The 13429-nt window shown below is 46.4% G+C and overlaps 2 protein-coding genes across 2 annotated transcripts; one reads left to right on the plus strand and one right to left on the minus strand.

The window, feature by feature from the left end:
* The first annotated feature begins 1361 nt into the window (after positions 1–1361).
* LOC123155932 (uncharacterized) lies at positions 1362–2019 on the plus strand. The gene has a single exon (XM_044574083.1). The coding sequence runs from the start codon at positions 1373–1375 to the stop codon at positions 1931–1933; it is 561 nt and encodes a 186-aa protein (XP_044430018.1). The 5' UTR covers positions 1362–1372; the 3' UTR covers positions 1934–2019.
* Positions 2020–11949: 9930 nt separating this feature from the next.
* LOC123155569 (uncharacterized) lies at positions 11950–12611 on the minus strand. Its single transcript, XM_044573715.1, has one exon. The coding sequence runs from the start codon at positions 12586–12588 to the stop codon at positions 12013–12015; it is 576 nt and encodes a 191-aa protein (XP_044429650.1). The 5' UTR covers positions 12589–12611; the 3' UTR covers positions 11950–12012.
* Positions 12612–13429: the final 818 nt, after the last annotated feature.

Consider the following 13429-nt stretch of genomic DNA (forward strand, 5'->3'; position numbering starts at 1 on the left):
AATCCGTAGATCAGATCGCCATCACAGATGCGCCTTGGACAGGGACTGCACCACGCCATGCCGCCGCGGGAAGCCCTAGCTTCACCGGCTGCCACCATCCAGGGTCGTCGCCCCGGGATCCAGACAGGATATTGCCGCTGCCACCGGTCATGTTCCGCCGCCGCCGACCGACCAACTCCGACGAAGAAGAAGGCCATAACCACCAAGCCTAGGGCCGGCGCCCCAGACATCCTCGTGATGCAGATCAAGTCCAGGAGCAGTGCACCGCTGACGGCGATTGAGATCGGTAGCACAACGAATCAGCCTGACTGAGTCAAGGCCAGATCTGCCATTGCTGGTGCCGTCCTCCACCGCCGCCGCCACACCACATCCATGTCGCCGCCGATCTCCGCCACCGCCGCCGATCTGGCCAGAAAGGAGTGCCGCCTCCCAACCAGATTGAGATCCGAGGAGAAAACCGCCGTCGCCGCCACGCCACAAGGGCTTTGCCCGGTGACGCCATGGGCGATGGCGGCAGAGGGAAGAGGAAGTGAGGTGCGGCTGTAGGAGGAGGGCGGGGGCTCCCCGGTGCGGGGTGGCGCCACCGCACGGGGGAGGGGCGTGGGGAAGGGACCTCCGGGGGCTCCTCTTCTCGTTCTCATCCATTTCCCGTCTGGCCATCTCTATTGTGGAAATGCATTCTGCAAAATATTGGTGAAGATATAGATGTATTATTAGAAAACTAAAAGAAATAAGAAATATAGAGAGTTATACTAAAGAAGAAAAATCCTTGCATGTCGATCGTATGAAATAGCTAATGCAATTATCCCATATATAAACGCATCCCTAACACCAACAACTGCTCCAGAATATACACTCCATATAAAAAGCACGGATGATACATTTATGAGATAAAAGTAAGAGAGTCAAGTTAGACTACCCAAAAAGATGCATGTGGTTTTACTTGTCACTTTTGACCTTAAATGGTTTCTGTGGACGTATAGTATGATGAATTTACTACATAGTGACCTTAAATAGTTTTAGTAGACATACAGAAGGATAGAAATTCTACATGTACTGGGCACTGCCACCAAAGCGAGGTTCTGTTGGCATCCAGCGAACAAAAAAATTGTTTTGATATCACGTACACATTAATTACATGGATATTCTATATTTGTCATGTTATTAATTACACGCTAAATACATTGTAGCAATATAGGTTGTTGGATTCACACTATTTGAAAGGTGATTATCCATATCTTTCATCAATTCAAACCAATAAAAGATATGCATTTACAATACGATTTGAAGGATTGAAGGACACATACTACAAATAGTGCAATATTTTGCGTCCTCGATCGCACAGAGAACATCTAATTAAGTTAGAGCCACAATGAAGATCATTCTCCTCCTCATCCTTGCACCCCTCTGCGTGTCCGTCACCGGCCGCCTCAAGTGCCCCGGCGTGCCGTACAACGGCGCAGTGGCGACCTGCTACCATGGTTGCGGCACGAAGCTCATCTACGACCTCTGCATCAAGACCATGCAGCAGGGCCACATCGACCTATCTCCGTCGCACAAAGAAGAGACCACCGCGTACGCCATCCTCGTCTTAAGCGCCGCCGTGGCGTCCACGGATGCCACGTCACACACGCTGACCTACCAGCTCCAGAAGAACGCGTCCATCTCCGTTCAGGAAAGGGCGTTCTACGGGGCGTGCCTCACCGACTACGTCGCGGCGTTGAACTCCCTCTACCACACCCTCGATGTGATGCTGCCGAACTGCTTCTTTAAGGGGATCAACGACGACTACCTGAGCGCGTTGGCCAGCCTGAATAGTTGCAGGGATCGGTTCATAGGGCCGGTTATGTACACGTCGCCGGTGTACCCCTTGGTTTTGGCCGACCGAAACAAGGCCTTGCTGGCTTACTCGCTTGGCAAGTTGCTATTATGAGTACCGTCATTAGATCCAGCGGCGGCATGTAGACCGATGAGCGATCAATAAATGAGGGGATTGTCCACACATATTTACATGTTTGTAGTGGGGCCTCTCTTGCTCTGCATCTGAGGTTGTTGGCACTTGGCAGGTAACAATATACTTGTGGCATCCTGGTTTAATCACGAGTACCAAACATGAGAATACGTTTGGAGGTCAGGGTACGACACTCTTTGCGACTCTCCTCTCCGCGAGTAATTCCAAGGTTATAGCGAATCCTTGAGCCCTTTCACAGAATTTTGTCTGTTGATATTAGGAGTTGGAGCTACTCCTACACAAGGGAATGTTGAACCGGGGGCAGTGGGGATGGGGGGGGGGGGGGAATGGAATAGATTGCCGACTGTTGATGATCAAGGTAGTTTTTCCGAACGATGCAAAACATTTCTCTCATCCATTAATTAAACAGAAGAGAGTTGCGCAGTAAATTACCGGATAACCGGGCTAAAACTGTAACAAACCGCCGATCAGCAGGCCGTCATCACACCCATCAGAAGAATAGCATGTCGAGGCATGGAGGGTCGGTGCCCGAGATATAGAGTAGGGCAAGGATTGGGAAGAAGAAAATTATCTTCATAGGTACAATGTCTTAAATATCCTTGCGCAATCGAGCATGCACGTCATTGCAATACTTGTAGCATGTGATCCTTTCATCATTTAAATAATATTTTAATAATGCTAATATTTTAATAATGCTTGCCAACATAGAAAACGATCATCATGCACGGGCAATCAAGCATTCGTCAATATGGGTGATGACCATGCTCTGGAGGACGTTCATGTCGGAAATTTGTCCACAAAATCGATTACATTAAAACACACGACAAATACACGCATGAAAATCTGATAGCCAAGGACACGTGTTGCACCCCTTTTTTCTCTCTTTATTTCTCCAACCGTGCAATGTTTCTCAGAGGACTGTGCATATCTTTCTCTTATAATAAAGTACTTATTGCTTTGGGTCGTACGTCATTGGTGTTTTTGCAGAAAAATACCTGTAACTTTTGATAATTGCACCCGTGGTCCAGTAAACAAGTGGAAAAAACGTTTCAAATTTCTGCCCCACCCGTGGATGCGCTTGACAAAAAAAACCACCCTGAGTCAAGAGACCGCGCTTCCCACCCATCCGCAGCCTCCCTGCCGCCAGTCTACCTCCTCTCTGCCGCGCCCTCCTCCCCCCATCGCCCGATTCCTCCAATATCTCTTCTTGTTCAAAGTCTCTTTGTTGATCCATAGTTTCTGCAAATATTACAACATGACAATTAATATACAAAATGAGAGATGGATATATTAATAGTGGCAAACATAGACCTAGCTAGCTAATCACAACACTTCTAAGGTTTGGGGTGGCCTCGACAACGCTCTTTTAACTTGGTAAATTTGGATGGCCTCGACGCTTCTAGGATTTGGGGTGGCCTCGGCAACGCTTCTAGGATTTGGCCCGGACCGCCTCTCTCATGAATGTCCGACGTCCGGACCGCCTCTCTCAGGAATGTCAAACAAGGGATTTAATAAGATGGCGCCATTTCGAATGTGCAGAAAATAATGGTTCCTATTTTTCCTGATCTCATCTACCCTTCTATATGTCACGTTGTCTAGTGTCAAAGGATTCAATACTTTCACACAAGAGAACGTGCACATATAGAATGGTAGATGAGATCAGAATTAATGCACATCCATAATGGGGGCATTCTTGATGAATCTCTTATAAATCTCGAGAGAGATTGCCGGGTAGGGGCGGGAGGGGGTACGATATCACTAGTAGAAAACAGGGCATTTGTCCCGGTTGGTGAGGGCCTTTTGTCCCGGTTCTTGAACCGGGACTAAAGGGTCGTTACTAATGCCTCCACCCTTTAGTCCCGGTTCTAACACGAACCGAGACAGATGGGCCTCCACGTGGCCACTGCGAGCAGCCCAGGCAAGGGGGCCTTTGGTCCCGGTTGATGACATGAACCGGGATCAAAAGGCTTCCACGTGTCAGCAGCTGAGGTTTTTCTCTTTTTTTTTAAAAAAAAGTGGCTGGTTTAGGGGTTTGGGGGGTTAATTTTAGGTTGTTATTAGCTAGCTAATAGAGAGAAGTGTCCTCTCTTATATCTTCGTCCTTGGTTTACCAACGCTACTACTATGTTCATTTCACCCGCTGATATATAGTAACTCATGCATGCTAGCATCATACATCATCATATATAATAACAAGTCCTACTAATCATGCATCATCATACAACTTCTACTCGTTATTAATAAAAAGTCATACGATCATCATCCTCATAGTCATTGAACTCAACCCTACATAATTGTTCTTAGCACATGATCATCAGAATCAGGTAGGACCTAAACACCCTTAAGGTAAAATAGCATAAAAACAATATAGACCCTGACTCTCAATTATGAAGAATGGAGATCATCCTGTCTCCAATTATTGCGCTTCGCCTCCTTTTGCTTGCAAGAAGCTCCTTACGACTGTCCATACATTTTTTCCATTCTTTGATTGTCATGTCTCCACTTCTTTTAGAAATCCAGTATGGACAGTTGAGATTTGTAGGACGACCTGGTTGTATGTTCAAAACATCAAGGCGACCGTGCGTATACATCAGATGAGGCACACAATCATTCGGGATTATCTGTTGAAAAATATAGTAATAACTTCGTAGTTAGCAATGATGTACTAGTTTTAGAAGTATTTAAAAAGATGCAGGGATGTCGTAATAGTAAAAAAATCTTATCAGGGTATCTCCATGTTAGTTACCGTAGTTCAACATGTGCACTAGTCGCACGTACCATAATGTTGAGGAGTTCGGTTGTGGACATTGTAATTCTCAAGATCAGTACAAAATGCAATTAGATGATTTTTCTCCTTATAAGTTAATTCGGAGCCATCGGTGTAGTGGGTTTTGTCTACCATTTTCCGCACATTCTTTGAAGAATAAAAAGAAGCTGTCAATGGAAACAAGCTGTCAACTATTTTGAAATAAACAATATAAATTACTTAATAACTATGTTAAGCTCACACGGGGGAAGAATTGGAGATGTATCCACAGGGACCCAAATGCACATATTGTCTTGCTGGATTGTAGGATCACCAAGATCCATGGTGATAAGCATACCCTCATCAAAACCATACATCTTGCAAAGTGTTTTCCAATTTTTGCAACCAAAATGGGTTACACTCTCAGCATTGTACAGCTTTACTTGAAAATCCACACCATGATGGGTCCTTAGGAGAATTTTTTTGGTTTCCATACTTCATGGTCTTCAAAACCCATCCTCTCCAAGACATAACGTCTTGCACAACATGGGATAAGCTAGTCGAATTGGAAAAGATAAAAAATACACGTTAAAATAGTTGAAGTCGTGCTTAATTACGAAAAAAACTATTATCGTCGTTGTGTACCGTATGAGCATCGAAGGTCTCCTCGAGCTTAATGCTGAAGCGCCGATCTTCGTCCAGCTCAATGAACCTGTCGCACATAACTCGGTTGTCGTGGCACCAGTCGCACTCCCCCGGGCGGTTTTCGTCGTTCGAGTACGACATTTCCGGCCTAAGTTCATAATTCAAATATTAAACTTGTACAATTAAATATATGTACTAAAAAACCTAAATTAGATCATTATTATTAATCACAGGTTGACTATCGGTGATGGTACGTAGCTCCTTCTTTCATTCCCAAGTGCATTATTATTACACCGAATTGTCTAGCACACGGGAATGAAGGAGAAGCTACCCCCACGACGTCGTGGATGATGGAGGGGGCTCCTAAATTTCTGCATAGAGTGCTCTTCAATTTTAGCATTCAAAGTAGGAGTACTTTTCCAATATGAACATTTAATAAGCAAAACTAAATCGTAAAATAAAGTAGTATTCAAATTAGCATGCATTCAATTATAACCAAAAGTACATCATCTCTTGTGTCCGTACATCGTCAAATACTCCTCGAATACTATCATACATATAGCATCGCTAATTAATACAACTAGAACTATAGCACCCGACGGGTATCGTCGCGGGCGGTGGACACTCAAAGATAAGGAACGATCACAGGATCGTAGCTCCAGTGAGATCCCTGAAGAACCTGCCAGGTACTATCGAACCTGCCCTCCAACGCGACCATGTAGCCACGGACGTGCTCGTCCTCCTCGCTGACATGGTGATGTACCACCTCCGCGGTGTCAGAAAGCCTCAGCACCATCACTGGCCCACGCGACCGCCACCAAACAAGGATCGGGTCAACAACGGGCTGCCTCCTCACCTACCTACGTCCCCCAGAAGGTAGCACCTCCCAATACCAGCCCGACGGAGCCCAGTCCCGAACATGGCCCTGATCAAGCAGGCCTCCACCGCCGAGAGTCGATGACGACGAGGATGCGGGATAGGCATCGTCGATGTCGACGCGGGAACTACTTATATATATATAGTTAAATAAATAGTTTTATTAATTAAATTAACTAGTTCAACTACTAAGCACTTACTATAAATAAATAAAGTAGTACTTACTAAAAATAAACTACTTCTATATATAGTAAAATAAATAGAATTATTAAGTCAACTAGCTAGTTCAACTATATATGAAGCACTTACTATAAATAAAATAAAGTAGTACTTACTAAATATAAACTAGTTTAACTACAGTTCTATTATTTTTCTAACTAATTATATTAAGCACTTTCTCTTCTTATTTTCCTTTTTCCTCTATTCTAAATATGAACATATTCATAAATGACTTTGATCATGCACAATTTTCCTATACATACACAATATGAACATATGCAAAAATCATAAAAAATTGACATATTCGATCTTTGCATATATACGAACATACAAACATTCATATTCAACAATAATATCACCAAAAAGATCTATTAACAGAAAAAAATAACAAAATATGAACAAATTACACAATATGAAAATAAATCTATGAACTACACATCTAAATTACTACACATCTAACAAAAAAAATCTATGAACTACAAAAAAATCTAACAAAAAAATCTAACAAAATCTAACTCAATTAAGTACACATCTAAATTATACTACACATCTAAATTAACTACTACTTCAAACAATTAAATTAGCAAAAACTCAGGACGGGGCGGGGCGGGGCGGCGACGGCGCGGGGCGACGACGGCGTGGGGCGGCGACGGCGTCGGGACGGGGCGGGGCGGGGCGGCGACGTACGGCGTCGGGACGGGGCAGCGATGGCGCGGGGCAACGACGGTGCGGGGCGGCGACGGCGTCGGGGCGGCGCGGGGCGACGACGACGACGGCGACGGCGAACCGAAGACGGGCAAGCTGGCAGCGTCAGGCGCGGGGAAGAAGGAACTGAACCAAATTTTCAGGAGTGCTGCTTATATAGGCAAAGCATTGGTCCCGGTTCGTGAGACCAACCGGGACCAATGCCCCCTTTAGTCCCGGTTGGAGCCGGCAACCTGGACCAAAGGCCTCTTTTCAGCAGCCCAAAGGGCAGGAAGCGGCAGCCTTTGGTCCCGGTTAGTGGCACGAACCGGGACTAAAGGGTGTCATTGGTCCCGGTTGGTGCCACGAACCGGGACCAAAGGGTGGCATTGGTCCCGGTTCGTGCCTCCAACCGGGACCAACGGCCTTGCATAGCGGCGTGGTGGTGGGAGTTTACTCCCACCTCGCTAGTTGAGAGCGCCCCGCACCTGTTTATAAGCTCCTGCCTCTTCCCACCCGAACTCCTCTGAACTGCAGAATATGGGCCTAATCTGACACTGCTTTGCCTGTGGGCCTGCTGGGCCTTCTGCGGGCCTTAATCCTGACCCATGATATGGTTTCTAGTCATATTCAGGCCGTGGGGGCCCAGTAGGAGGCACTTTTTTTTGTTTTTTTTGTTTTCTTTAGTTATTGTTGCTATTTTTATTTTTTTCCCATTTTTTTGTTTTGTCTTCTGCATTATTTATTTTCTTTTGTTTTTTGCTTTATTTTTTTAATTCTTTTTTGCTTTTAGTTTTAGAAAAATTATAAACTTTCTGTTAGTGCCATTAGTTTTCAAATTTGAAATCATTTTTTTTTTATTTTCTTTCTTGCTTTATTTATTTTATGTTGTTTCTACTTACAACAAAAAGTGAAGACTTTCTCCACAACTATTATGATGATACCATGCCAAAATAAAAGAGAGGCGCAATGCTCACCTGCACGCTGCTTAGCTTCAGGCCAACGTGCAGGTGAGCACTGCGCTTCTCCCTTCATCGTCTCTACATTCAGGGCTTATAAACCGCTGCGAGTGCCTCTCGCTTGGCGAGGTGGGACTAAAAAACAGGTGCAGAAAGAATCAACTAAAAAACTCTTTTACCGGTTCATGCCATGAACCGGTACTAAAAGGTGCTCGTGGGGCCCCAGCCTTAAAACCTATACCAAATAAAATGCCTTTGTAACAGTCTTAGAACTGGTACTAAAGGAATCAAATAAAAAGCTTTTATAAACCTCTAGTATTATTGAAACTAAAATTATATAGAATTTTGTTACAAACTATAATAGCAAAAAGAATTATCATAAAAGAAAATAAATAAGTAATTAGAATTTAGTTCAAAACATTAAAAGCAAAAAGAATTATCATAAAAGAAAATAAATAAGTAATTAGAATTTTGTTACAAACTTTAATAGCAAAAAGAATTATCATAAAAGAAAATAAATATGTAATTAGAATTTAGTTCAAAATATTAAAAGCAAAAAGAATTATCATAAAAGAAAATAAATAAGTAATTAGAATTTTTTTACAAACTTTAATAGCAAAAAGAATTATCATAAAAGAAAATAAATAAGTAATTAGAATTTAGTTCAAAACATTAAAAGCAAAAAGAATTATCATAAAAGCCGTTGGTCCCGGTTCGAGCCACCAACCAGGACCAATGGTGGTGGGCCAGGAGCGAGGCCCATTGGTCCCAGTTCGTCCCACCAACCGGGACCAAAAGGTCCAGACGAACCGGGACCAATGGCCCACGTGGCCTGGCCGCCCCCCGGGGCTCACGAACCGGGTCCAATGCCCTCATGGGTCCCGGTTCTTGACTGAACCGGGACTAATGGGCTGACCCGGCCTGGACCTTTGCCCCCTTTTCTACTAGTGTATCGACAACGTTGTTTTCTATGGTTTGGGTGTCCTCGAGAGTTGGTCGAGCGAGAGGGGGTTGATCAATGTCCCCTTGTCGACCCTCGGCGATCCTCGACCCTCGACCCCTCGATGACCCTCGACGCTCATCCCCTCGGCGACCCTTGACCCTCTACCCTAGTTCCGATCCTCGACCGCTCGGATTCTCTTAATCTTTAAGGGATTTAACAAGATGGCGCCATTCTGGATGTGCAAAAAATGGTCCATATTTTTCCTGATCTCATCTACCCTTCTATATGTCACGTTGTCTAGTGTCAAAGGATTTAAGAAAATCATTGCTTCATCGTTTGCCGAAAGTAACAGGCGCATAATGGTACGAAGCTCTTCAATATTATTTTGGAACGGAGTCCGGGATAGGATAATTAGCTTTTTGATACGAGGTTCAGCAAGTGCCTTTCGAATATTGCTATTTGCAAAAGGCCTTTGCTGAAATTCATACCAAAAAGCGAATCATTCTATCAGGAACTCCGTTCCAAAACAACTTTGAAGAGCTTCGTAGCGTCATACGCCTGTTACTTCCAGCAAATGATGTAGCCATGGATTTCTTCAATACTTTGACAGACAACATGACATATATATATATATATATATATATATATATATATATATATATATATATATATGAGATCAGAAAAAAATGGATCGAACTTGTGCAAATCCATAATGGATCAGAAAAAACCGGCGCTGCTCCTCTATCTTCTTCAACCCCTACCCAGAACCCTACCCCACCCCAACCACCTCAGCTCTCCCTCTCCGATACTATCGCCGATGTCTCACCTTTCATCCTGATAACCCTAGACCTCGCCGTCCACAACTTCTACCACCGGCGCCACCTCTTCCATGTACAACTCGGCCGCTGCGGTCTCTGCCATCACATCAATCCAGCCGCTCCCCTGCGGCTGACCGACCCACGCTGGATCAAGGATGACCTCACAATCATCCAATGGATATATACGCGCATCTCCACTGAGATCTTCAACCTCATCTCCAACGACGATGCCACCGCCGCTGAACTTTGGGCCTCTCTTCAACAGCTATTCGAGGACAACTCCGATGCACGTGTTAACGCGCTACGCATCTAGCTCCGCACCAGCATCCAAGGCGACTCTCCGGTCACCGTCTATTGCCAACGCAACAAGGCGATTGGCGATGAACTCCGTGAGCTCGGTGATCACGCTGACGATCGGACCCTCATCAACGCTCTCCTTGTTGGCCTCGGGGAACAGTTCGAGAAGCAGGTCGCCTTCATCCCTATGCTGCGACCCTACCCCTCCTTCACGGAGGTCCGCTCCATCTTGCAGCGCGAGGCGCAGAACCAGGCGCGCAAGGCGACGCATCTTCCCTAGGTGTTTCACGCCACACGGCCCTCTGCACCATCTGCGGCGCCTCCATTGCTTGCTCCACTGACGCCTTCATCCTCGGCTCCTCCAGGCTGGCACCCGAGCCCTAACTTTCGGGGCAAAAACCCCGTCTACCGGCCGCCGCAGCCTCGATCAGCTCCACCACCAGGCGCCTCTTCCATCGGTCGCTCCTCCTGTGTCTTGGCACCCTCAACAAGACCCCTGGACTGGTATTTTTCAGGCGTGGCCCATGCCCTGTTCTGCGCCTTCTCCATATGGTGCTCCTCCCGCGTACACCGGCAACTGGAGCCCGGGCCTTCTCCCTGCTACCGGTGCTCCCAACCTCCTTGGTCCGCAGCCACCGCCTCATGTCTACACTGCCACAACCTCTTCATTGCCAGCCGTCCAAGGATCACCTTCCGGCTACCTGCCGGTACCCTATGCGCCCTACGCCTACGGCCCTGCTTCACCCATGCCGTACGCGCACGGGCCTGTGCCCGGACCACCAGCTACTCCACCACAGCCAGCCTGGGATCGAGCCGCCTTCATCGCCGCCATGAACAACTTCACACTCAATAACCAAGGTACGGATTGGATTTTCGATTCCGGTGCATCCTTGCATATGTCTTCATATATGGATATTCTGTCAGTTTGTTTTCCTTCCGCTTATTCTTCCATCACCATAGGCGACGACTCCCTTGTTCCCGTCTCTTGCACCGGTCATTCTTCTATACAAACAGATCATGCCATTTTTCAACTCCGCAATATTCTTGTTGTTCCTTCTTTAATAAAAACCTTATTTCTGTTTGCCAATTTACCATCGATAATCTTGTCATTCTAGCATTTGATCCTTTTGGTTTATCTGTGAAGGATCTGAGAACGGGGGCACTTCTTGCTCGCCACAATAGCAGTGGATGAGGCGCCGGTCTGTCCAGCTTCCGTTACGAAGCTCTGGCTATGGCAGACATGTATGAATTCGAGCGGGCCGACATAGAAACGATGAGAAATGGAGTTGGATAGGCCGGAAGAGACGCGGGTCACCTTGGGGTGGTTGATGGTGAGTTGGGTGAGGGTCGGGGAAGCAGAACGGCGATGAGTCGAGGTGGAGGGGCGGTGGCTGGAGCTCGAGATGCAGTAGACGAAGGCGAGGTAGAGGTGGCTACCTATGTGTTGTTGCCTCCGGGGCGGACCAAGCTAGTGTTGACGAAGAATAGGAACATGGCTGCACATCATAGTGTCACAGATGATGCGTCCTCCTTGCCGGTATTGCTCGTCCCGACATGGTCACCATCGTCGAGTGGAGACGCATAGCAAGTGTGCGATGAAATGTATGAACCAAATGTGAGTTTTAGAGAGTAAAGTTTAGGAGTTCGGTCAGAAACTACACATTTCAAAGGAGAAAATATACACCTCTACAGGATACTCGACGGTTTACTCTTCTAAATTATTAGTGATCGGTTAGAGATGTTCTTATATCATAGTACTTGAGAAACTAGCTATGTAACGGTGTGGCCAAACCCCGCATATTTTATTGATTGCTCCTTTTTGTGTACGTACGACCTCTAGGTCCGTCGTACGCTCATATGCCTAGTAGTTTACCATCAAGCAAGTGAATCAGCAGTAGTTTGTATCGGTCGGCCCAGACCAAGTTGTACAACGGCGTCGACTTCACAGGCGGTCGCATCAGCCGGATCCAGCAGCTCTCCAAGCTCTTCACCCCACGGGCAAACTCGTCGGCGATCCCCGCGAAGCGGCAATTGGGCAGCATCTCATTGGCGACGCGGTTGATAGAGCTTCTCGCCATGGCGTAGTCGTTCAGGCACCCCTCGTAGGCGTTCCTCTCCTGGCCAGAGAGCGAGGTGTTCTGGCTGAGCAGGTTCCTCGCGGCGAGTCGTGTGGCGTCCAAGGATTCAACGGCGAACCGCGCGGCGAGGATCACGTATCCGGTGGCGCCCTCCTTGTGCGATCCGGATATTTCGACGCCGCCCCAGATCATCACGTCGATGCATAGATCTTGCAACAGCTTCGTGCTGCATGACTCGCCGCAGGCAGAAGACCCATCCAGCGCCGGCACACCACGGCAGTCCGTGCTTGCGGCAGCCATGCAAAAGGGCGCAAGGACCAGGAGGACGAGAATGATCTTCGCCATAGTCATATAGAGTGTGCACGTCTCTCTCTTCGTCGGGAGATGTTTCTTTGTGAAGCGAGAGTATAATATATGCACATATCATTAGCATTATTTGTAGCATTAATTTATTGTGTGCGTTTTAATGTATTGATTTATTTGATTTAATGAATGATGTGGACCAGCATTCCAAGATAGAATGCATTGCATGCGCATGACAAGTGGAGAGTGTATATGGTATATGAAAATTTAATATTTGTATATTGTACACTAATATTCAATATATTCTACATAAATGATAGTAGTGTCTAAATGATATTCTACATAAATTAACATTTTTATTTTTTATTGAGTCATTCTTTCTTCTTCCCGAAGGACAACGCGATCTCGGCAGCGCCCGTCACCGCGGAGTTCCTCCGCCGCTGTCTGCCGGCGGCTCACCTCCGCCGACGACGGAGGGGGATCATCGGATCCGCCGCCAAAGTAGTTTCATTTTTAGGTTGTTCATCGCCTTAGCTTCAGCGGCGGCGATGATGGTGCTGGATAAAGTCTCTTTAGATCCTACTCCGACGAGGCGATCGGTCCTATGGTTGGGGTGAATTTGGAATCGGCGGTGGCAGCATCCTCGTGGTGGACAAATGTCTTCGGACTCCGTCATTGCGACGGTGTTTACTTCAGCGCCGGCGCGGAGCTTGAGAAGGTAGTCTAGGAGCGGATGCATATTGTCGTGTGCATCAGCGACATTTGAAATATGGTGGATCGTGTGCTAGGTTCCTGATACGTAGGGTTGGTGGTCGTCAAACCAGTCCTCTTTGTTCTAGCCAGCGTAAATGGTGCTCTTTTGGACACCTTGATTAGATAGGGCCGATCG

This window comes from Triticum aestivum, chromosome 7B (assembly GCF_018294505.1).
Source record: "Triticum aestivum cultivar Chinese Spring chromosome 7B, IWGSC CS RefSeq v2.1, whole genome shotgun sequence".
In the NCBI taxonomy this organism is placed as follows: domain Eukaryota; kingdom Viridiplantae; phylum Streptophyta; class Magnoliopsida; order Poales; family Poaceae; genus Triticum; species Triticum aestivum.